This window comes from Crotalus tigris, unplaced genomic scaffold (genome assembly GCF_016545835.1).
Source record: "Crotalus tigris isolate CLP2741 ecotype Arizona unplaced genomic scaffold, ASM1654583v1 scf7180000018371.15429387391:27106975, whole genome shotgun sequence".
Taxonomy (NCBI): domain Eukaryota; kingdom Metazoa; phylum Chordata; class Lepidosauria; order Squamata; family Viperidae; genus Crotalus; species Crotalus tigris.
This window is the reverse complement of record NW_024096970.1, coordinates 20,980,956-21,005,524: the sequence shown is the minus strand read 5'-3', so window position 1 is coordinate 21,005,524 and position 24,569 is coordinate 20,980,956. Positions and strand designations below refer to the sequence as shown.

The following is a 24,569-nucleotide window of genomic DNA, read 5'->3' as shown; positions in this document are numbered from 1 at the left end:
AATCAGTGAGCAAGTTAAAAATAGTGGTGGGGCTACTGATGGACAGTCAAGCCAATCAAGACAGCAGATACAAATATGTACTATTTGTACACTGATATTGCTTTTCTTGCTCTGCAGGCTAAATGGTTCTCGTGTCTTCACTATCCGTTATTTCAGAACTTCAAAAGTATGCAGTAAGTAAGCCAGAGGCCTGCAGGCAGCGGAACATTTGATCTACATGCCAATTTTCTTCCTGCTAAAATCATGTAACCTTGTTCCCTAATTTAGTTTACATCTTTCGTACATTTAAGTAAGGCTTAATGTATGTTTTATGCCATGGATCATTGGACTTTGGCATAATGGAACATTTCTGCATTTTTCTTGTTCAAGCAGTATTTTTAATAAAATCATCAATGCGTGACTGTTATCCAGAACAATATAAACTAAGTAGTAAAATACTAAATAGTAAAATACTAAATAGTAAAATACTAAAAGGACAAACCATACATTTCCTGATTTGAGAAATGTATGGTTTGTCCTTTTAGTATTTTATTTTGATCAGTCTGAATAAATGCTGACTAATTTTATTGGATGGCCAACCAATTACAGTTTTATGGGTGAGAAAAAATAATTATCCAAAAACAAATGGGTGGAACTGATATTCAAGAGAGAAGTGGCCTCAATAGAAGTTATATGATAGCCTTCCCCAACCTAGACCCCCTCTATATATGAAAAACTTATTTCCCAGAATTATTAATAGCCATGCTGATTGTGGAATGCTAGAAGGTGGTCTACACATCTGATGAGAACTGATAATATGGAATTATTTAAATTATGGCACTTTTTCTTTATGATTAGCATTTTCTCTAAATTGTATTTATCCATCGCTCCCGAGGAATGAAATGCCAAAATGTGAAGCATTTTACTACATGCATCTTTCACAGGGGAGGAAGTTGTCACAGTGAACACACCAGCATTTGCAGAATCTGTCACAGAGGGAGATGTCAGGTGGGAAAAAGGTAAGAGGATTTTTTTTTCTTTCATTGCTCTAATCTTCTCCCCATCCCATCATACGTTTTTCATAGCCTGTTAGGAAAATATGTTAAATATTCATGTAATTAAAAATGTTCTGAATACTTTTATTATGTAGGTGAAGATTGATCAGACCTGTTATTGGTTACTAGTTCAGTTGCTTACAAAATGAAGTATGCCTTTTTAACCTGTGTTGATGTTTTAAGTCTACCTTAAGGAGATGTGTATAAAAATTAGGGAAGGAAATGCCACAACACAACTCCTTGTTTATGTCCTGTTCTTTTCATTTTTTAGCTGTTGGGGATACTGTAGTAGAAGATGAAGTGGTATGTGAGATTGAAACCGACAAGGTAATTTTTTAATTTTAGTAATCAAATTTATATAGCCACCATCTCACTAAAAGCAACTCTAAATGTTTTGTCATCTTATTCATGATAATGATTATCACCAGAGGCAAAGTGAACATTTGAGCCCAGGGAAGAAATGTTTTGAATTTATGAAATCTATTGGCCTTATCAAGGTCGTAAGAACCCCTAACTGCAAATCTGTACTATTTACTCAGATTGATTAAATTTTGATGCCAGATGGCTCCAGCTGATTCTAGACAGCTCACAACAATGAGAATAACATAAAAATAACAGAATGCAAAAAATTAACAGAAATAAGTACAAATATAGCTACAAAATAATTACAAGATGGCAAACCAGTTAATAAAGCAAAACAAAGAATATTATGTACAGACGAATCTCATCCACCCTACCCCAAGGCTTGAGTAAATAGCCAATTTTTCAAGTCTTCCAGAACATTATCAAGATGGGAGCCATATGGATGTCAAGGGAGGAAGCTCATTCCAGATAGCAGGCATTGCTACAGAGAAATCATGTTTTCTGAATCCCAAAGTATGACATTGTTTAATTCAGGAACCCTAGGGTATGCCCACTCTGTCAGACATACCAGACAAGCAGAAACCACAGGTGCTTCATCAGTTAACAGGCTTTGTGCATAGAAAACAGCATCAATTGCATCATGCTTCTTGTGTTAATCACATTTAATACTCTCCTTCCCATCAAAGATTAAAAACAGTTCTTCCCCCATTTTTAAAAGTTAGAGTTGAATCAAGATTTGTTTAATAGCCTCTGCTGTTCTAGTTTGGTGCTTTATCCATTGGAGCGTTCCAATCTTGCAAAATATTCCTTCCTCACAATTTTATTTTTCAAGCTTTCTTTATTTCAACAATTAACCTTTTTTAGTATCTGGAAGCTATATTGGTGCTGCTATTTCTAAACCAGAGGCCCCCAACTTATGGGCCGCAGCCCATTACCGGCCCCGGCCTCTTGGCCACTGGGCTGCGTAGGGCTGACCAGTCCACGCACGCATCTGCACATGCCGCCCCTTGCAACCATGCTAGCCGAGCTGCAAGTCTCTCACCAGCACTAACTGAGCCATGAGCTTCGAGCCTCTTGCCGGGATAGCCAAGCCGCGAGCTTCTCATTGCCGCTAGCCGAGCCCTGAGCCTCTTGCCACAGGGCCGAGACATGCACCGACACTAGCAGCCTCATTTGCAGAGCACACATGCTCTGGCGCACACTCACATAGTCACATTTGCTGTGTGAATATGCATGCATAAAGGTGCCTGCCCCTCCCTTTCCCACCGGGCTGCCCACCCAGAAAAGGTTCGGGACCCCTGTTCTAAACAACTAGAATTCAAACCTTTTTCCTGATAAATTGCAAAGTTTTATCAGTACATCATGAACTGCTTTCTGCAAACCCCTATATTATACTATTCCGAGTAGAAGGCAGTAAACTAAATTTAATAATGTAACTTTTGAATATAAAGAGCATTCTTAGCTTTCAGTTAGGAATGTTATGGCCTTTACTTTTCTTGGATTTTCTGCACCACAATGAAAGTTGATTCTTAAACATTAAATTACTGATTTCTTTCAGGAATTTAATGAATATGCAAAGAAATATTTTAAATGACAGTAAAACTCGGCAAGTTGATTTCTAGAATGTTGATCAGGTTGTGATATTTGCGTGGAACTGAGTTTGTTTTCATTATTTTTGTTGAGGTATTCTATGAATGTAGCATTCAGCTCTCTTCAAGACCAGACTTTTGTTTGTTTATCTCCCTCTTACATTCAGCAGCTATTTATTTTTTCTACGTAGACATCTGTGCAGGTTCCTGCTCCAGCCGCTGGTGTAATTGAAGTTCTACTTGTCCCTGATGGAGGGAAAGTAGAAGGAGGAACACCTTTATTTAAACTCAGGAAAACTGGAGGTAAATGTGGATTGTATGATTGAAAGTTGTTTACATGGGTGACTTAAATTAGTTACTATTCATTTTACATCATTATATAATTGCAATATAAATTAAAAGATATATATATGTGAAGGATCTACCTAGAGAGAAGCTTCCTGAGGATGGGGGCTCCGGCATGAGTCCGAAAGCTTGGAAGACAGAAACTCTGGTCTCAGTGACTGACTCAGATTGGATCCTGGAACATTATCCTGGGACACGTATATTCGCCTTCATTCATATGTACATGAAGTTCAAATTGGATTAAATCACATAAATTAGGTTGTTTTTCATCCTTATGGCATCGGTTTTTCATATTAATGCATTGTAAACCTTTATGGCATGTATAGGGAATTGATTGTAAAATTTGTTCAAAGGACAAAAAAATATGCACTTTTTTTATTGGGTAAAATGTGGAATGCTCAACTCACCAGCAAGGAAAGGGCAGCTTTTTTCCCCCTAATAAAAACTGCCATAGACGAGAAGTCTGAATTTCAGGTGAAGGACTGATCATAACTACTTTCTGAAATGACCGAAAATGAAGGTTGCATGTTCTCTGCCATAAATTGAAACATGGAAATAAAGCAAAGAAAATAGACGTGAAATTATTACTATCTTCTTGCATTGATGAACAATTTGGAATATGGTTTATAGTAGGGTTCCCCTACCTTTCTGGGTTGGTGGCCCGGTGGGAAAGGAAGGGGCAGGTATCTTTATGTGCGCATGCGCACACACACAAATGTGGCTGCAGGCACATGCACGCGAACGGGCAAGTGCAGGCACACTCTGCAAATGGGGCTGCTAATGCTGGCAATAGGCTTGTTGTGGCTCAACGAGTGCCGGCACAAGGGGGTAAGTGCGCACACATGTACGTGCGCATTGTCTGGCCACTCACATGGCCCAGTGGCCAAGAGGCCATGGCCTGGTAGTGGGCCACGGCGGATTCTCGCGGAATCAAGAAAGAGATCCTATTTTGAATAGCTATTTTATTACGTTGCTTACTCTATTAAGTATATAAGCTAGATATAACAAAGCCTATAATTAGATCTGATCCTGTATAGACCATAGGTTGGGCTTTGTTATATCTAGCTTATATACTCAATAGAGTAAGCAATGTAATAAAATAGCTATTCAAAATAGGATCTCTTTCTTGATTCCGCCAGATAGCTAATGCTAGGGACATGACTTCAGATGTTAATTTCATGGATCAAGATTTGCATCATTAGGAATAGATGATTTTAGGGCTTTAGAGTCCTGAAAACTATTTAATAGAAATGCTGTAGTTCTCTCACAGATTTTTGTTGCTTAAGCATATACCTTCCACACCGCCGTGCCATGTCAATAGTTTATGAGTGCCATAGAGAACCTTCAGAGTGTATTTATGTAAAAACATTTTTTGCTGGAACTGTTTGCTTGGAAAAAATATGCTTTTTTGTTGCACTTGCATTTTGGTCTGTGACTGCAAAATAAATTATATATATATGCTTCTATTATCCATATATGTAATACTTTTTCTTTTACTAAGCTGCACCTGCCAAAGCCAAGCCAGCAACAGCCCCTGCAGCAGAGCCCGTGGCTCCTGCAGCACCACCATCTCCAGCTCCTGTAGCACCTCCCTCTGAAGCACCAATTCCCACTACAATGCCTCCAGTGCCCCCAGTGTCAGCACTCCCTGTTGATGCTAAACCAGGTGAGATTACAACATTCTTGTTCTTGCTTTCCCATCTATGTAATAGAGGGACCTCAGAACTTAAGATTGTGAAATGATACATAGTTAGAGGCTTTATCTCCAAACTGAGGCTTTCGTTTACATTCAGAGCATTGGTGTCAACTCATTTTATTCAAGGAAATGATCCCTGCTTGCTTAATCCCCTGACATTCTACTTTTCCATTGACTTTCAGTGTCTGCAATAAAGCCAACTGCAGTGCCAACAGCTTCTCCTGCTGTGGAACCTGGGACTGGCAAAGGTGCCAGATTGGAACAAAGGGTACTTGGAGGTTTCTCAGTCTGGTGGGATATGATGTGAATACTCATTTCTGTAAGGAATTGTAGTATGATAGCATTGAGGCAGAACAAAAAATATTTTCAAAAGAGCCTCATAAAAGGCTGTAACAAAGTAACACTAAAGAGTTAAGGGCAATGGCTGAACCCAAGAAAGTTCTTCATTCATGAATGTTCTTACTCAGATGGTTAATACAGGTAGTTGTCGATTTACCACAGGCCACTTACGACTGAACTCCCCAAAACTACTCATGATCCAGATTCGAATGTTATGTCTGGGAGGGCAGCTGTGTGACCACATTTTGGGTGGTTGGCAACCAACCCACATGTACAGTTATTTGCAGCTCCTCCTCCCTCCCCATCATGTGAATGCAATTTATTAAGTTTTTTTTCTGGAAATTGGTGTTTACTTCCAGTTAGAAGCAATGGGTTTGCTTAATGATCTTGGCACATGCTTCACAACCATGTTCACCTAATGACTACCTCAGAAAAGGACATGTGATGACCTGCTTCATCATGACTTACGACCGTAACTGCCAGGCTCAATTACGGTCATAAGCCGCAATTATCTGTAGTGGAAATTGCAAACCGCTTTAGCAAGTGTGAATGTTTGAAATTTACCTTCTTAAAATCTATCCTGCTAGCTTTCTTGAGATTCCAGAGATAAACTCCTATGTCGTACAACTTCTTTTCATAGCAGTTTGACTTCTGATGCCTTGTGATATCATTTGTTTTTATTGTGTCTCACCTGGGCAATTATTTCAGGCTAAAAATGACTTTTGATTACGTTTTGGATTCACTGCTGAAGATAACCCATTATGTGTAGATAAATTATTCTGAGGTGTTCATCAGGAAGAGAGAGAGAGAAAGGGTATGCTTTTAATTTGTTCAGGCTCTTTACTATTTTTCTATGATTTATTTCTGTCTTCAGGTAAAGATGAACAGAATGCGTCAACGCATTGCTCAGCGGCTGAAAGAGGCTCAGAATACATGTGCCATGCTGACCACTTTCAATGAAATTGACATGAGGTAGGGCTTTGCTCTCATTCAGCATAAGAATGACTTCCGTGTTTGAGAGTCTTCAATCTGATTCTCCCTGTATTTGGGTGCTTCGTTTTTAAAGCTGTATTAATGTTAAAGCCGATTATTTTGGTTAGCGTTTGGGAAAAAGTGATACCACATGATATTGATAGAAACTACACAGAACATGTTGTTAAATATGCATCTCTTGCTGACAAAAATATCTGATCTTGTTATTGTCCTCTATTAAAAATTCAGAAATCCCGCATTGATAATAACATTATACCAGATTTTTGGTAGCTGTCTGATTTGAGAATGTTTCTCTTCCAAGCAGGAATCCCAAGCAAAACAAAATTCTTTTTTTTTTTTTTTGCAGGCTTTATTAAGATGGAATAATACAAGAATTCCAGTAAAAGAATTATTTTCTATTTAGAACCAGAATATGTATTTGTACATTAGGATGGAGATTTTCTGAGTTTTTCACTGACCACCTTGTGGTAGAGCAGGAGAGGAGAGAAATTTCTTCTCTTGGTATGGGTCTGCGGCTGTGAATAATTTACATAATCTTTGCTTGAGTTCTCACCATTTTTATATATTGTCTGTTTATCTCTAGTTAGTTAACTGTTGTTGAGTTGAGATGCTTACAGGAAGAATTCAATTAGTTTAGCAGTTGGGGAGCGCTCGTTGAAGTTTAATGTTGGTATTTGAGGTGGGGGAGCCAACAGTGTTCAAGCCAAGTGCTTGGGTGGCCCAAGCTCTAATGGATTTGAGGAGGGGGAAGCTTATGTTTCAGTGCATTAGGGAAATGATGCCCAAATCAAATTGCCCCATGAAATCTTATCCTCCTTTTTAAAGCAAAACATGTAAATATTTTGTGCTTAGAATATTAAGGTTGGCAAAATAGTCCTGATTGGAAAGGAAGTGATGCAGCTTATCTCCTATTAGAGACTAATGGAAGTGTCACTTTACTCTGGCCTTGTGCTCTTGTTGCAATCAGTAATATGTTTTGCATTGATTGCCGACTGGCGGTATGCCACAGAGCTGGCTTGCAAGGGTTGAGACTGAGGCCTTTTGCTTCCCTGCTCGAGGTCAGTGTCGGCCGTGAAACCTGCTCTAGATGGCTTCCTCTTTTCAGCCACCACTTCATACCTGCAGATCTTGTATCTTGGGAGGCAGTAATGTCTTTGGACAGTAACCTTAGCTCTAAATGAGATTTGGCAAAGAAAAAATAAACAGACAAAACCCAGAGGGACATTTCTGTTGGCTAAAAACTGCCTCTCTAAAGCCGTATTGTCTAGGAGATTGATGATGAAGATTGAAACTTCAATATCTATCTAGAATTATATGACACAATTATTCAGTTTAATTTGTGTGGCTGGCTTCTCTTCCAGTAAGTGAACAAGGGAAATTACGGTTTTCTGTTCTGATTAAAGATGCTTTCAAAGTGCCATTATATTGGAGACTTTGAAAGGTCCTACTCCCATACTCGAGCAGTTTGCTTTAAGTCTGGCCAAAGAAATGTGAATATGCTATTTCTTTTTTTAGATCCTCTTTTTTAAAAATAAAAATATGAGTTTGTCTATGGTAGATAGACCAAGTCTACATAAAAATACAAAATTCTTTATCTTATTCTAATATATCTTATACTGAAGTTTCTTTGTACACAGCTGGAATCAATCTTTCCAGGAGAGTGCTTGACTTGGTATTGTATCTTCAGTCTTGGACATTCTCTTATCTTCTTTGCTATCAAAGAAACTTTGCTGAAAGCTTCAGGGATTGAACATAGGATTACCTTCATGCTGTACTTCATGATAAACATACTGTACCAATAAGCTGTTGCTTCCTCATTTTTGTTCCACAATTGATTCAGATGTTTATTCATAGCATGCATACATTTGTGCCTGTCATGCTATTCTTTTCTGTGGAAAGCAACATTAGGCAAGATGCATAAAGGGAGTAAGAAAGAGCAAGCCAAAAAAATTAAAGGCACAAAGGAAAAAAGATAGTCAAATCTTGTTTATATGAACATAATTCACTTTATCTCATCATCCCCTTTATATCCTTGCAAACTCGCCTTTTTACCACCATGACCCAAAAGCATTTCCTGTGCTACCTTTTGTTTTTAAAACTTCTCTCTTTTTGAGGATCTCATCAGTCACAACTTTTTCAATCTTCCCTTTCCTCTAGACCTATTCACTTTTTTGTATATTTATTTTGTGATTTATGATCCTAAATTGAATAACCATGAGAAATTAGAGTGCACTTTCCTTGTGTGGGAGCAGATTCTGACTGAAGTTTATGTATGGATTGTAGTAAGTTATTATGGTTGAAAGACTCAGTGGGAAACAGGATGAAGTGTAAACATTACTGAATGTATTATATTAAGGAATAGAAAAAAAATATTAAACTGTAAATATTTAACATTAATACTTTTCAATCTTTTCTAAGTAACTGATTAGCTGCATCCTTATTTTGGTAACCAACATTAGATATTTGGCTATTGCAAGACATCAAAAGCTTAGCATGATTGGTATTGTTTTTTAATAAAGGCATTAGGAGTTCTTGTGAAGCCATCATATTAAATTTAAAAACCAGGAGAATATGTTTCAATGAAGTTTACATCATTACATCCCAGAGTTCTGAAAGAACTGGCAGATATTATCTCAGAACCATTGTATCATATCTTTAAAAAATCTTGGAGCACTGGGGAACTACCTGAGGATTGGAAAAGAGCTGATGTGGTTCCTATCTTCAAAAAAGGAAGAATTAAAAAGAGACCCAGGAAACTACAGACCAATCAGCCTGACATCAATACCTGGGAAGATATTGGAAAAAATAATCAAAAAACAGATCTGTGAACATCTAGAAACAAATAAAGTTATAACTAGTAGCCACCACGGGTTTGTTAATAACCAATCTTATTTCATTCTTTGACAAAGTGACTAAATTAGTAGACCAGCCAAATGCTGTGGATATAATATATTTAGACTTCAGCAAGGCATTTGACAAAAGTAGTCCACAATCTACTTCTTGTTAAGCTAGAAAAATGTGGGATTGACAGCATTGCCACCAAATGGATGTGTAACTGGCTGACAAACCATATTCAATGAATAGTCCTTAATGGTACTACATCTACATGGAGGGAAGTAATTAGTGGGGTACCACAAGGTTCTGTCTTAGGCCCAGTACTCTTCAATATCTTCATAAATGACTTAGATGAAGGAATAGAAGATCTCATCAAATTTGCAGATGACATCAAGCTGGCAGGAATAGCCAACTCCCCAGAAGGCAAGCTCAGAATCCAAAAAGATCTTGACAGACTTGAACAATGGGACCTATCTAACAAAGTGATATTTAATGTTGAGAAAAGCAGGGTTTTACACCTGGGCAGGAAAAACTAAAGGTACAAGTACAGATTAGGCAAAACCTGGCTCAAAAACAGTAACTATGAGAGAGCCCTGGGAGTCCTAGTGGTCAATCACTTAAACATGAGTCAGCAATGTGCGGCAGAAGCTAAAAAAGTTAATATAATCCTTGGTTGTATAAACAGAGGCATAGAATCAAAATCACATGAAGTATTAGTACCACTTTATAAAGCAGGCCACATCTGGAATACTGCATCCAGTTTTGATCACCACATTACAAAAAAGATGTTGAGACTTTGGAAAAAGTGCAAAGAAGAGCAATTAAGATGATTAAAGGCCTGGAGACTAAAACATGAAGAATGGTTGCACGATTTGGGAATGGCCAGTCTAGAGAAAAAAAGGACTAGGGGGGACATGATAGCAGTATTCCAGTATTTGAGGGGCTGTCACAAGGAGGAGGGGGTCAATTTATTTTCCAAAGCTCCAGAAGGCAAGACAAGAAACAACTGATGGAAACTAATGAAGGAGAGAAGCAACCTGGAATTAAGGAGAAACTTCCTAACAATGAAGACAATTATCCAGTGGAACAGCTTGCCTTCAGATGTTGTGGGTGCTTCATCACTCGAGATTTTTAAGAGAGACTGGACAACTATTTGTCTGAAATGATATAGGGACTCCTGCTTGAGCAGGAGGCTGGACTAGAAGATCTCCAAGATCCCTTCCAGTTTTATTCTGATTGATTGGATCTACTACATTATTGCAAGAATTAAGTCTTTATACCATAGGTGGCGAATCTTTTAGAGACCGAGTACCCCATCCCTGCTCTGCCCACTGCTCTGCCCCCCACTCCACCCGCCCGCAGGGCCACTCATCACAGATCGCCCAGGCAGCCTTGCAGCGCCATGGTGGCCATGCCCTCAGCCCGCACCCTGCAGCATCATCTGCATGTGATGGGGCGCAGGGGCAGAGTCTTGCCCCTGCTGCTCGGCTGCCATGTGCTTGGCTGCACTGCTCTGTGTGGGCCGTGCCTGGGGGAGCCTCTCCTCCAGGCAGGCTGCTGGTGAGGAGGGGGTTGCGGGGGAAGGTGGGGCTGGGGCAATGGCACGCATGCCCACAGAGAGAGCTCCGAGTGCCACCTCTGGCATGCATGCTATAGGTTCGCCACCACTGCTTTATACAGTATGACTACCTCAGGGGTGTCAAACTGCCGGTCTGCAGGCTGCTTGTGTCATGCGGAGGCCGCACCCACTCCAGTTCCGGCAATGCAAAAAAAGTTGCGATACGTCACAACACATCACATGACGCAGTGAATTTGACACCCATGATTCCAAGACATTCAATCAAGCCTTAGTAAAACAATCCCGTACTTACTGTGGTTAAGGTTATTAAATAAAAACCCATTTGGAAGGCACAGTTATTACTGATGCCGAAGTTTTGTAACAAAATTTTACCTATTACTTTCTGAACAGTGATTTATTTATCAAAGCAGATTACATTGATTTGTTGTTTATTATATTTAAAAAGTTCATTAATTATAATAGTTCATTCTTGAAAAAAAGCTGAATTATTGTGTCCTTGAACATTAACATTAGCCTTAATATATTAGTAGTAGTTTTAAGAATCCAGAAGCTATTGAAAATCTTGATATCCATTAAAACATTTTTTTTTAATTTGGAAAATACACCATTCAGTCTGAGCTTTGGATAAGCATTGTTGATAATAGTGTCACTTCTTGTGTGAGGCTTTTGTATTTGCATTAAAAAAAAACCATACATGGCATGTTTGAGATGCAATTCAGTAAATAACTAGGCATCAGGTGAAATGTACTGCAGGTTTGAAAATCTTTTGTAAAATTTGTGGTAAATATTCTTATGGTATTTGCAGTAACATCCAGGAAATGAGAGCCCGGCACAGGGACAGCTTCCTGAAGAAGCACAATATGAAATTAGGTTTTATGTCTGCCTTTGTGAAAGCTGCAGCCTTTGCTTTGCAAGAGCAGCCTGTTGTGAATGCAGGTAAGAAGCCAGCGCTTATATTTCTGAGTAGATGACAGACCAAGTATATATGGAGCTGGGATTAGCCCACTTCATAATTAAATATTTTGCTACTAAGAAAGTCTACTGTGTTACTGATTGTGTCACCTGGACTTGTTAGGTCAAAATCCCTGTGCTGAAACAAACCCTTTCTCAGCAAAAGAATAATCAAAGTGGGGGTGAAAAAGACCTTCTGATTTGCATGTGGGGACTTTCATCAGTAATAATGATGGTGGTTTTATTAGGAAATGATCCTCTGAGAGGATACTCTGAGAAAATCCTAACTTACTTTTCCACTATGATTTGCAGAAGCATATTTTTTTCACCATGATTTGCAGATGTGGTTTCCTACCTTGCCTCTACTTGTCTTTTCTGAAAGGCTTGGCTTCTAGGTTGACAGTCAACTTTGGAAAAGAGACAGGAATTTCTCTCACTTGTACTATAGTAATAATATAGTCAACAAGACTTTTTTTTGCAGCCCCTTTTCAATAACTGGAATGGGAGACTACTGAGGGCCCCAACAAAAGGGCAAGATGTATGATAATAAGCATGTATTTTTAAAATTTCTTTTGCTCTTTCTTCCAATCTCCAAACTGCTGCACAGTTGTCTTCTTAGCTCTCTAGCCAAGTACCAAAGGCTTAGAAGAGGGACAGAGGTTTCTCTCATATGGCTGATGATTTGAATAAGGTAAGAAATAATGGATGCCAACAGGCTCCGCCCTGCTATTCCTTACTTTATTCAAACATTGTTTAAATAAGACAAAAATGTATGCTCTATCTTATCAAAGGGCTTGGAAAAAATTGTGAAGCAGTTTGAAAGAAGGCAGCAGGATAAATTTCAGCTACAATTTATTTTCCAAACTGGAATAAAATTATTTTATGTGTTGCCTCAAGTTCTGTGTTTTGAGACTTGGGATAGTGTGAAAGATGGAAGAAAATTTGTTTAAATCATAAAACTTTTTCAGATTTTATAAGACTTTTTTAAAAATTAACTGCGAGAAGCTCAACACATTGTGTGACTTCGTGGGCTCACCCTTATAGATGTTTTTGGTAACAACACAGAATGGTTTAACCTGCCTTTTTCCAGGATGTATTTTCAACTTCCCAGTCCAGTTTCAATTTATCTACACTCCTAGGATTAGAGTTTTATTCTGATCTTTGCTATTTTATGAATTTCATAATGCAAATTAGAAATCTGCATTAAAAATAGGATATATTTGTAATACACACACACACACATACAGAGAGAGAGAGAGAGAGAGAGAGAGAGAGAGGATCTGCAACAGTAGGGATACTATTGGTAGTATGTCCATACTATATCCCTTGCTATCTATCTGGCTGCTTGTTTTTTTAAAGATATTTTGAAAACAACACAGAAAGATGGTATGTAGCAAAAGTAACTATATTTTAAAAAGCACTATAACATACTGTCAAAATTTAAATTATATTCATTGGCCCCAAAACATTATCTGGCGTACACAGACAAGTTTGCATTAGGGAATACTGCAAAAATATGTTACAGAAAATATGTACAGTGTGCTAAGAAAAATATACGCAAGAATATATATATATATATATATATATATATACACACACACACACACACACACACACACACACACACACATATATAAGTATATGTATATGTGTGTGTGTGTATATATATATATATATATACACACACACACACACATTTTTCCAAGTCTTTGATAAGCAATGCAGAAATGGGATGAACTAAAATTCAACTGAAAAAAATTAGAATGAGTAAAATTAAAATTCACAGATATGTCTTTCAAGTATTTCAAGTAAAATGAGGCAACTAATTTGCAGCAAATAAGAAGGTACTAGGTAGGCCTTGATACTCACTAATGTGTAGTTCTTCTAAGTCATGTCTTGATTGTTGGTGTTGCTCTGTGTAACACCTAATTTCCTTTTTCAACTTAGTGATTGATGATACAACCAAAGAAATGGTATACAGAGAATATGTGGATATCAGTGTTGCAGTGGCAACTCCTAGGGTAGGTATTATGGAGACAATTTCACCTGGCCAGTTGATTATTCAAATTTATGAAAAGGGGTACTGGGGTTAGAAATAAGCCAAGACTGGTTTTATGAAATGGAAGCTGAGCCTATTGATGTTGTCTTACTCTGCAGTGATAGATGAAGGAGGGTTACTTCTGTCCAAAACCTGCATAGTAGTTTTTGGACAAAACTCCATGGTAGTAGAAATTATTTCTACTTAATCTTAAATTTAATCCTAGGTAGAATAACAGTCCTTGTCTCCTGCATTTGTTTCCTTTTTTTTCTTTCAGAGACAAGTAAGTTGAGTTCACTTTCATTTTTCTGCTTCTAAAGATGAACTAGAGTTCTGAAGACTTGTGGGGTGTTTTTTTGAAGTCCCACAGTCCTAGTGCTACTAGATCACTGGGCACCTAAATACCTGTTTCATACAATATGTATGTATATGCAACAGTTAGCCAGAATTCTAATTCGTTATAGTTTGGCACTCTGATTGATTACTCTCCACTTAGCTCCTTCTCTCTGGGTTAACATGTCCGAATATCCAGTGTGCATTTCATAGTAAATCCAATCCACGGGACAATTGTTCAAGTCCATGACTCAATTGTTGTTCGGAGCAGTCTGGTAGTATGTGCCAGCATGTTGCTCATTCATGGTACAGTGAGGGGGAAAATTATTTGATCTCCTGCTGATTTTGTACATTTGCCCACTGACAAAGAAATTATTAGTCTATAATTTTAATGGTAGGTTTATTTTAACAGTGAGAAACAGAATAACAACAAAAAATCCAGAAAAATGCATTTCAAAAAAGTTATAAATTGATTTGCATTTGAATGTGTGAAATAAGTATTTGATCCTCTATCAATCAGCAAGATTTCTGGCTCCCAGGTGTCTTTTATACAGATAACCATTAGAGATTAAGAGCACTTTCTTAAAGGGAGTGCTCCTAATCTCAGCTTGTTACCAGTATAAAAGACATCTGTCCATAGAAGCAATCAATCAGATTCCAAATTCTCCACCATGGCCAAGACCAAAGAGCTGTCCAAGGATGTCGGGGACAAGATTGTAGACCTACACAAGGTTGGAATGGGTTGCAAGGTAACAACAGTGTGATTATTCATAAATGGAAGAAACACAAAATAACTGTCAATCTTCCTTGGTCTGGGGCTCCATGCAAGATCTCACCCCGTGGAGTTTCAGTGATCATGAGAATGGTGAGGAATCAGCCTAGAACTACATGGGAGGATCTTGTCAATGATCTCAAGGCAGCTGGGACCATAGTCACCAAGCAAACAATTGGTAACACATGCCGTGAAGGACTGAAATCCTCCAGTGCCGGCAAGGTCCCCCTGCTCAAAAAAGCACATGTACAGACCCATGTGAAGTTTGCCAATGAACATCTGAATGATTCAGAGGGCAACTGGGTGAAAGTGTTGTGGTCAGATGAGACCAAAATGAGAGCTCTTTGGCATCAACTCAACTCACCGTGTTTGGAGGAGGAGGAATGCTGCCTATGACCCCAAGAACACCATCCCCACCGTCAAACATGGAGGTGGAAACATTATGCTTTGGGGGTATTTTTCTGCTAAGGGGACAACTTCACCGCATCAAAGGGACGATGGGTGGGGCCATGTACCATCAAATCATGGGCGAGAACCTCCTTCCCTCAGCCAGGGCATTGAAAATGGGTCATGGATGGGTACTCCAGCATCATAATGACCCAAAACACACAGCCAAGGCAACAAAGGAGTGGCTCAAGAAGAAGCACATTAAGTTCCTGGAGTGGCCTAGCCAGTCTCCAGACCTTAATTCCATAGAAAATCTGTAGAGGGAGCTGAAGGTTTGAGCTGCCAATATCAGCTTTGAAACCTTAATGACTTGGAGAGGATCTGCAAAGAGGAGTGGGACAAAATCCGTCCTGAGATGTGTGCAAACCTAGTGGCCAACTACAAGAAACGTCTGACCTCTGTGATTGCCAACAAGGGTTTTGCCACCAAGTACTAAGTCATGTTATTTCACTTATTAAAATGCAAATCAATTTATAACTTTTTTGAAATGCACTTTTCTGGATTTTTTTGTTGTTATTCTGTCTCTCACTGTTACAATAAACCTACCATTAAAATTATAGACTGATCAGTGGGCAAATGTACAAAATCAGCAGGGGATCAAATAATTTTTTCCCTCACTGGATAAGCTCCAGTTCTGCCTTCCTTTTACACATAAATGTAGCCATGGTCTAACACAATGATGGTGAACCTTTTAGAGACCGAGTGCCCAAAAACTGGCCACGCCCTTACTCCACCCCATGCCCCACCCCTACCCTGCCTGCCCGCAGGGCCACTTACCACCTCCAGGGCCCACTGCAGATCACCCAGGCAGCCCAGCAGCGCCATGTTGGCCAGCCCTCTGCCCAGGCCCCACAGTATCAACTGTGCGCGATGGGGCATGAGGGCAGAGTCTTGTCTACACTTCCTGGTTGCCATGTCCTTGGGTACGCTGCTCCGTGTGGGCCACGCTCGGGGGTGACTCTTCTCCAGGGGGCTGCTGGTGAAGAGGGGGTCGCAGGGGGAGGCAAGGCTGGGGCAACGGCACCTGTGCCAACAGAGAGGGCTCCAAGTGCCACCTCTGGCACCCGTGCCATAGGTTCGCCACCACTGGTCTAACATGACAAATATTCAATGTTAAATTCAAAATATTAAACATATCCTACTAGCAAAATGAATGAATTGTTATAGTTGAGATCATTTTAGAAAAGATATTTGACTCAATGAATCAAAAAGGTCCTTAATTAGTTTTTTCTATATATTTTTTGAAACGTTGTTAATATTGGTTATTCAGTGTTTTTTATTTCCTATAGGGTCTAGTGGTCCCAGTCATCAGAAATGTAGAAACGATGAATTTTGCTGACATTGAACGTGCAATAAATGAGCTGGGAGAGAAGGTAATTACTCTGAAAAGATCTTCAAAAGATACAGTATAATCCACATGTTGTTTTAGAAATAAAAAATAGAATATAGCTTGCAGAAATTAAAAGTAACAATCAAAATTCACATTCAGCAAGTTGAAGACAAGGCAAACGGTATCTGAATATTCTCCACTTTCATACTTTTAACAGTTTAATATAAGACATTCCTCCAGTGTTAATTGATCCAATAAACATCTGGGTAGTTCAGCATTTTGTTTTAAAGATTAGTCAGAAATATGCCTCCAGAAAGTCTACCAGTGTGGAGAACATTTTTTTCTTCCTACCTAGTATAAAACTGATTTGTTTGTTAGTTTATTTATTTCTCACCTTCATTAATTCTTTTATAAACAATTCAAGGTGATTAACTCCTTCCTCTCATTTTCACCATAACAACCACCCTGGGTTTCATAGTTAAAGCCGGAGTAGAACTCCTGGTCTGGTTTCTAGCCTGGTGCCAAACAGATCCTGCCAGACCATTTTAAAACTATACCCAGGAACAGATAAATAATTTTCTTCCAGATAGTAGAACCACGTGTTCCTATTTTTTTTTTTTTTACATATCCAGAAAGGTTTTATCAGCGTTGTCGCAGAACAGGTTAATCCTTATCATTCTTAATATTATGTGTATATGCTGTGTACTAGGAAAAATCATGTCCTGCAAATCAGCCCTCTGCTCAGTGCAAGATCCACCCATAGCATCTCTCATAGATGATCATCAAGTATTGATAACTTGGGGAAAGAAAGCTCACTACTTCATATGGCACCCCATTTCATTGGCTGACAGTTTATGTAGTTAAGAAGTTCTTCTCGAGATCTAGTTCTAACCCACTGGATCTGGTCATGAAACTAAAGATTGCTAAATTTCCTCTCAATCTTCTGATCAATATGCTGAATGTGCCCTGACCCTTTTAACTATTCCTCATTCAGCTTAACTTGCAGAATCTTAGTAGGGGTCTTCCAAACTTACCCTAATTTGGTACTATCCTTTTTTGAACTAAACACTGTATTTCAACTGCGCTTTGACCAGGGCAGAAGAGAATGGAGCATTTGTTTCCGGTGATCTGGGCTATATGCTTTTGCTAATGCATCCCAAGATATCATTTGACCTTTTAGATTATACAACACCCTGCTGGCTCATTTTTAACTTACATACTACAAGAACACCATTTTTTTTTCACATTGTACTTCTGCTGAGCCTGGTCTCCCTTCCTATAGTTGTGGTTTCCTTTTTCATACATTTGCAGAACTTTCTATTCCTTTGTTAAATTGTATTAATTTTGGTGCCTTGCTTAAGCCCATCTAGAGCTTTTGAATTGTCTCACTCCACTAAACTGTTTCTGCCAGTTTTGTGTCATCCGTTAACTTGATAAGTATCCCCATGAGTCTTACTAATCTCTAGATAAAAAAGTTGATCTATACAAGGCCCAGGACTCAGCCCTACTGAAATCTTCTCAAGACTTCCCCAGGCTTTCAATTGTTATTTATTTTATTTATTTATAAAATTTATTGGCCACCCATCTTACCACAGGATTGCTCTGGGTGTCTTATAATCATAAAGTTTAGTTTTTAACATTTGTTCCATTGACAAATGTTTCAGTTTTTTGTTATAAAGCTACCTATAAGTGTTAAATGAAAAAAATAAGCAATTTTCAAATCAGATTATGGGGTCTTGAGTTACATTGTTTAAAATCAAATAGCCAGCCCCACATAGTCTCTAAAAAACTGACATAAATTAAACAAAACAAATTTAGTTTGGATAAAATATTGGAGAATTAGTTCCATCTTTGCCAATTTGTTTAATTTATTGCACATACTGACAAGCACTAATTTTCAGTACAACATGGACATTCTCTATGCAACAACTTCCTCACGGAAGATACATTCCAACTATATAGAAACACACACCATTCTTTACAAATTAAAGAACTGTTTTTTTGCTTTTAATCATCCTCCACAGTATGCTTGATTGTCAGTCTTCTAATCTGTCCCCATCCAATTAAATGTCAACTCTTCGACTAAGGGCAATTTTTTTCTCTTACTTCAGTGCATACAGGATTAGTTAGTATTATTTTCTCCAGATCAGCTTTCACTGCACTGACCCATCTTCCGGTTGAAATACTTCCTAGGTTTACCATTAGAACTTCCATTTTTGGATATTTTTTGTACCTTGGCAGCTATTTTATTACCTTCATTAAGGACACTCAATAGTTGCTTCAACAAGAAATAGGAAATTTCAAGTTCTGTGAATATTTCAGGTGGTACTTCAACTTCACCTAGAGCTTGCCCTACCTACCATTTGATCAGCTCGGCACAAAGTTGGATTAATCTTGGTACCTACACCAATAAGGTCTCTTGGTACAGCGCATTGCAAATATGTTCTGTAAACAGAGATACAGTTTTGGAAAAGATAGACTTGCACATAAGTTTTCCATCATTCTCTTTTGAGACAATGCCAGGTCTCACCTCAGATTCCTGGCCAGCCTTTAATACATCTTTTAGAATGCTATCACCAGCTACACCTCCCTTAAATTCCCTTAAAGATTATGGTGATAAGAGTCCCCAATGAATTGTGTATGGGGGTGTTTGCTGGATCTGTGACCAGTTTTTGTTAACCTATTATCCTATTATAATTATTGTATGGTATTTTTATGTTCTTGGTTTTATTGTATATTGCCTGAAGTTAGATGGAATCGGGCAGTGTTAGATGAAACAGATCAGATTTGAATTCATATAAATTAGCAGTTTTCTCCTTGTCTTATCTGTCCTTTGCTGCAGTTCCTCTTCCTGTAATAATTCCCTTCAAACTAGAGTCATTAAATGAGCTCTTTTTGGATACCGTCATTCAGTCAAGAATGAGCCCATCCATCAAACTTATCATCTAGTCCAGTGGTTCTCAACCTTTTTAATGCCACGACCCCCAACCGGTCATAAATCGAGGACTACTCAACCGGTCGTAAGTCGAGGACTACTCAACTGGTGCAGCACCATTTGCAGAATGGGACTTTTGGCGGGCTCAGCAGGGCAGAGACAGCCTGGATAATTCCTATTGGCTTTTGAAAGCCAATAGAATTAGACTCTATTCAAGAGAGTCTATTCTATTGGCTTTCAAAAGCCAATAGAATAAAAGGGAGTAGCACAGCTAAGGAAAAGGGGAAAAAAATGGCGGACTGCGTTGTTTGGCGATCCCCGTGAAATGGTCGTTTGACCCCAAATGGGGTCCCGACCCACAGGTTGAGAACCACTGATCTAGTCAATGCTTTACCATTTTATTAAGAGGTGTATATCAGTGATTTCATTGAAGGTTTTTCTGAGATCAAGATAAACTGTCAGCAGCATTCATTTGAACTATGAGCTAATAACTCTGAGAAGATAGCGTGTCTGACTCCTATTAATTGTGACATGCCTGTCCCAAGTGTTCACAAATGCAATATTGATTAGTCTATTGTAAGACCTTGTCCTGTATAAATGTAAAGCTAGGGGCAACATTCATTCTTTACTCTTACAGAAGTCCTTGCCCGTTTTCTGGGGCTCCTAAATTTATTAAAAGTCATTCTGCAGTTGCCTCCATTCATTCTTTTGGTACCCAAGATGTAATTCATCCAGCCCTGGAGATTTTAATTCAATTAAATTAGGATTTTTTTCTTAGCTTATTCGTTTTGGTGCAGTTCCTCATTCCTCATAATAGCATAATGATGGCCAGCTAGCTCTCCATTTCTATTCTGAGGCAAGATAGAGGTGAATAAGAGTTAAAAGTTCGGCCCTCTCTTCAGCACCTTTTACTAATTCACTCACTATGTTCTTCCTACCTTAGACCTTGGCTTTTTCTCTGTCTCTAACATACACAAAGAATCTCTCTTTTTTTGTTTCTGAATACATCGTTTTCACAATTCTCTGCCAATTTGTTGAATTCTGACTGTTCTGTCACAGTCTCTTCAGCGTTGAAGAAAATTTTTAAAAAATAGTCTGAAATTGTGAACTTTCAAAGGACTGCTGTATTTTACTAGAGATTGAAGTGGGACAGTAATGCCTTGTCTTTGCTCTGAGAAGTACTCGTATTTGTAATATCCGTGTTTGTTCTGTTGAGAGTTGAGACCCAGATACTTTTTTTTTCTGATTTTCTTTTTAACATTCCAGCATAAGTCATTTGTGGTCATTGTTTTATCTCATTTCAGGCTCGCAAGAATGAGCTGGCCATTGAGGATATGGATGGTGGTACATTCACCATCAGCAACGGTGGAGTATTTGGATCTCTTTTTGGAACACCCATCATCAACCCTCCTCAGTCTGCCATCTTGGGCATGCATGGCATCTTTGACAGGCCTGTTGCTATCGGAGGCAAGGTATGCTCTGTGGAGATGACACTCAGAATTTAAGGGTTCTTTTAACATTATCTTAGTCACTGAAAACCACGTTTCCATAATTAGCTCTTATGTAGTTTTAAATGCTCATCAAAATGAATATCAAGCTCCTCGGTGCTGCTCATGGAAAAGTATATCCTACTTGGTTATATTAATGTTGATGAGATTCTTTAGTTTAAAGCAGTGTTTCCCAAACTTGATAATTTTAAGGCATGTGGACTTCAACTCCCAGAATTCCACAGCCAGCATTGCTGGCTGTGGAATTCTGGGAGTTGAAGTCCTCATGCCTTAAAATTGTCAGTTTGGGAAACACTGGTTTAAAGGAAGGGAAAATTGGTTAGTTTTAATCAAACAGAATATAAAGACATCATAACTGGAAACCTTGACTTTTGTGAATTATTTCAGAAAACAAAATCACATCCAGATAATTCTTTTGAGCTATAAGTTAAAAGGATTTGGGTCTACCAAAACTTCAAATTCTTTGCCAAGAGGTCCAAGGTATTTGTTTATTCAGTTTATATAGTTATCTACTTACCAGGCAATTCTGGTAAAGATTAAAACCAAGGATTATTTACTTACTAAGCTTTAAAAACAAAAAAAAAGCAAAAGAAAATGATAAAACAATGCCATGGGAACAGGACACGAAACTCATTGAATTACAAAGAATTAAGAATCAGGTCGTTGAGACTTTCTTAAAGGGCTAACCAAACTTTTGGGAAGGGGGCTGATTCATAGGGCACTTGAGGTTCTTAGAATAGAGAAAAAGTACAAGAAGTGAAACAAGTTGAAGGAGAGAGTAGCTACCTAAGATGATGTTCAGTTTAACAATGAGACTTCTCTTAATTTAGGTTGAGGTGCGACCAATGATGTTTGTGGCACTGACGTATGATCATCGGTTGATTGATGGAAGGGAGGCAGTGACTTTCCTGCGCAAGATCAAGGCTGTGGTAGAAGATCCTCGAGTTCTGCTGCTTGACCTATAAAGGGTCACAGCACATCCTGTCTCACCCCATCCAGTAGAGCAAGGATACAGCACCAGCAGATAAAACAGAGGACATTGGGGAATCAGCAGGGCTTCATTCCAGTCTTTTCTTCCCTAGTTGCAAGAGGTGTTTTAAAAGGAAATTTGAGAGATACGCTGTCTTCAGAAGAATTCATTTTATTCCCAGAATAAATCAAAGGCTGTCTTGGTCTATTCACATATAACCTATCCTTCCTGCCTTCCCTCATCCAATCCAATTAGGTCTCACCTTGTCTCTTTCCTGAGGTTATTGCAGGAGGAGAAACTACTTGCTTCTTAGCTAGAGTTTCCCTCCCAACCTGGTTTTGCACAAAATTTCAGGTTTAATTCATTCTCTGGGGCAAGATGCCAGGAAAGAGATAAATTGCTGCTGGGTCTCTGTTTAACATAATGACTTACATTTTGCAAAGTTAACAGGGGAAGAGGAATTATTGTCTACCATGATCCTTTACACTGTGCCTGGTCTTACCACCTCCATAATAAAAAGCAGATATTTACTGTACCTCGTCCCACCCAATTTTTATGTTTTTTTTTGTTTTTGTTTTTTTGCTTTTACTGGCACTTATGATAGTAAGACCCTAACCCAACAAACTTTTTTATAGCCTGTATTAGCATCAGGCAATTTAAGAATGACTTTCAATAATTTTTCTCTGCCATAGTTCTTTAAGATCAGGAAGAGCATATAACTCAGATTGGAAAAAGATAAAAGAGTTACTTTTAAAACTTGAATAAGGCAGAATTGGTGTTCCTTCTTGCTGTTGGGACCAGTTCAAGCTATGTAATCTCCACAACTATCCTAAATTCCACCCAATTCTCCTTGATTGACTTCTTCAGCTACTTGTCTATAGTGGTTTGGCCTGATTGTATGGTATTGTGAGTTGGGACTCGAGTGTCTCTGGCATATATCCTGACATAAGACTGCTGGTTCGTGGGGACATATCCTTAGTACAATAGTGTGCACATGTATTGTTGAGTAAGAGGGTTGCTAGTGCCTGCAGGGTTTATTACTCTTGCCCACTGCACAGAACTTGTAATTAAAATATTTAACAACAGATTTTAAAACAAAATAAAACAAAGAAATTATGCACAAGTGTTGTTTCTTTCACTTTGATGATTAGAAAAACTTTTCCAGCCTTTCAGAGAAGGAAAATGAAATGTTCCATAGGCAGCTCTTAAGAATTGTTGCTGCGCTTGCTCTAAAATCTAACCAGATGAACTAATTAAATAAGAAATCTTCAGCTGTCGAAATCTCACAAAAGTAAAATAACAGTATAGTTGTGTTGACTTATTGGGCTTGAGCCCAGACTTGGCTTTTCTCCAAGGGATTTAAATGTGGCCTAATCAGTGTTGTCATCAGCTGCCACCAGAGCTAGCAGCAGAATCAGACAAGGATGGGGAAGGTCAACTTTGGAGCCTTTGGAAGGCTCTGATGAGGAGGCAGATGCAGAGCCGGGGCTGTCTGTCCGCATCCAGGTGGAGAGGCAGCTGTCTTTGGGGCCTGAGATGAGTGAGGGGGACGAACAGATGGGACCTGTCTCAGATGCACATATGCAAGGAGAGGAGAGCAACGGAAGGCAACAAGCCAGCTCTCAGGAAAAAGAAGAAGTAGATGCCAGCCAGCCCCACCCTGGCTGGGAAATAAATAGGGGCTTGGGAGTGGCCTGTTGTCACAGACAACCATTCATTTACCAGGGCACATCAATCAAGTCAGATTCCTTTACCAGAATCAGGTTTGTCGGGACTACTTCTGTGAGGTGCCAACTGAGTCTCCCTGATAGGAACTAATAGGTTGTGAATTTGTCTCAGCTGGTGTGAAGAGACTGTTTCTCCTTGGCTTAATCCTTGAAAGATTTTCTATCTGGAGGTCTCAAGTGAGCAGAGACTGTTCTTGCCCTGTGTCAGAAGTGGGAAAAGACTTTCCTTTGTGACTACTACTTTTTGATTTTGTCTACCCAATGAGAACAAAGATTGTTCCTGCCCTGTTTTAATAAAAGGTTTGTTTTACTCGCAAGTAAGTAGTTTCTCATTACATGCAAATGCTGGCTCAGAACATTTAACCTGAACAAATAAACTGAAATGTGTTTCACATACGTGAGCTAACCCTCAGCTACTGATCCAACAAATCTGTTAGTGTTACTTACAGATTCATATTAAAGAACTATGTGTGTGAAGAAAATGTCATTAGAAAAATAATGTGCTACACTTTAGGCACCATTTAGCGTGTACTATAGTCTAAATTCACTTAATATTAAGTGAATCATATTACAAAAATATTTTCCAAGATTAACCAGAACTTTTTTCCATTTTCTGTTTGAAGGAGAAGTTTTTTTTCCTTTGCTTCAAACGAAGTACAACTTGTCCATTCAGCATTTGTGTATGCTATGCAACTGGGGCCCAGACAGCATGACCACCTTCCTATATGTGCCAAAGCTAGCCATTCCTTGGATAAAAAGCACTAACAGACCTGTAGTATCAGTGT

General features: G+C 38.7%; 1 protein-coding gene across 1 annotated transcript in view; it reads left to right on the top strand.

Moving 5' to 3' along the window:
- The window catches only part of DLST (dihydrolipoamide S-succinyltransferase), a 28,036-nt gene extending 4,859 nt beyond the window's left edge, over positions 1-23,177 (top strand). The window contains exons 4-15 of the mRNA XM_039351724.1: positions 118-173; positions 924-998; positions 1,306-1,361; positions 3,178-3,289; positions 4,833-4,997; positions 5,210-5,295; positions 6,241-6,338; positions 11,579-11,709; positions 13,672-13,745; positions 16,604-16,687; positions 20,884-21,051; positions 21,918-23,177. Coding sequence (XP_039207658.1) covers positions 118-173; positions 924-998; positions 1,306-1,361; positions 3,178-3,289; positions 4,833-4,997; positions 5,210-5,295; positions 6,241-6,338; positions 11,579-11,709; positions 13,672-13,745; positions 16,604-16,687; positions 20,884-21,051; positions 21,918-22,052 — 1,240 coding nt within the window. The 3' untranslated portion in view covers positions 22,053-23,177. The remainder of the gene's footprint in view (positions 1-117; positions 174-923; positions 999-1,305; positions 1,362-3,177; positions 3,290-4,832; positions 4,998-5,209; positions 5,296-6,240; positions 6,339-11,578; positions 11,710-13,671; positions 13,746-16,603; positions 16,688-20,883; positions 21,052-21,917) is intronic.
- The last annotated feature ends 1,392 nt before the right edge of the window (positions 23,178-24,569 follow it).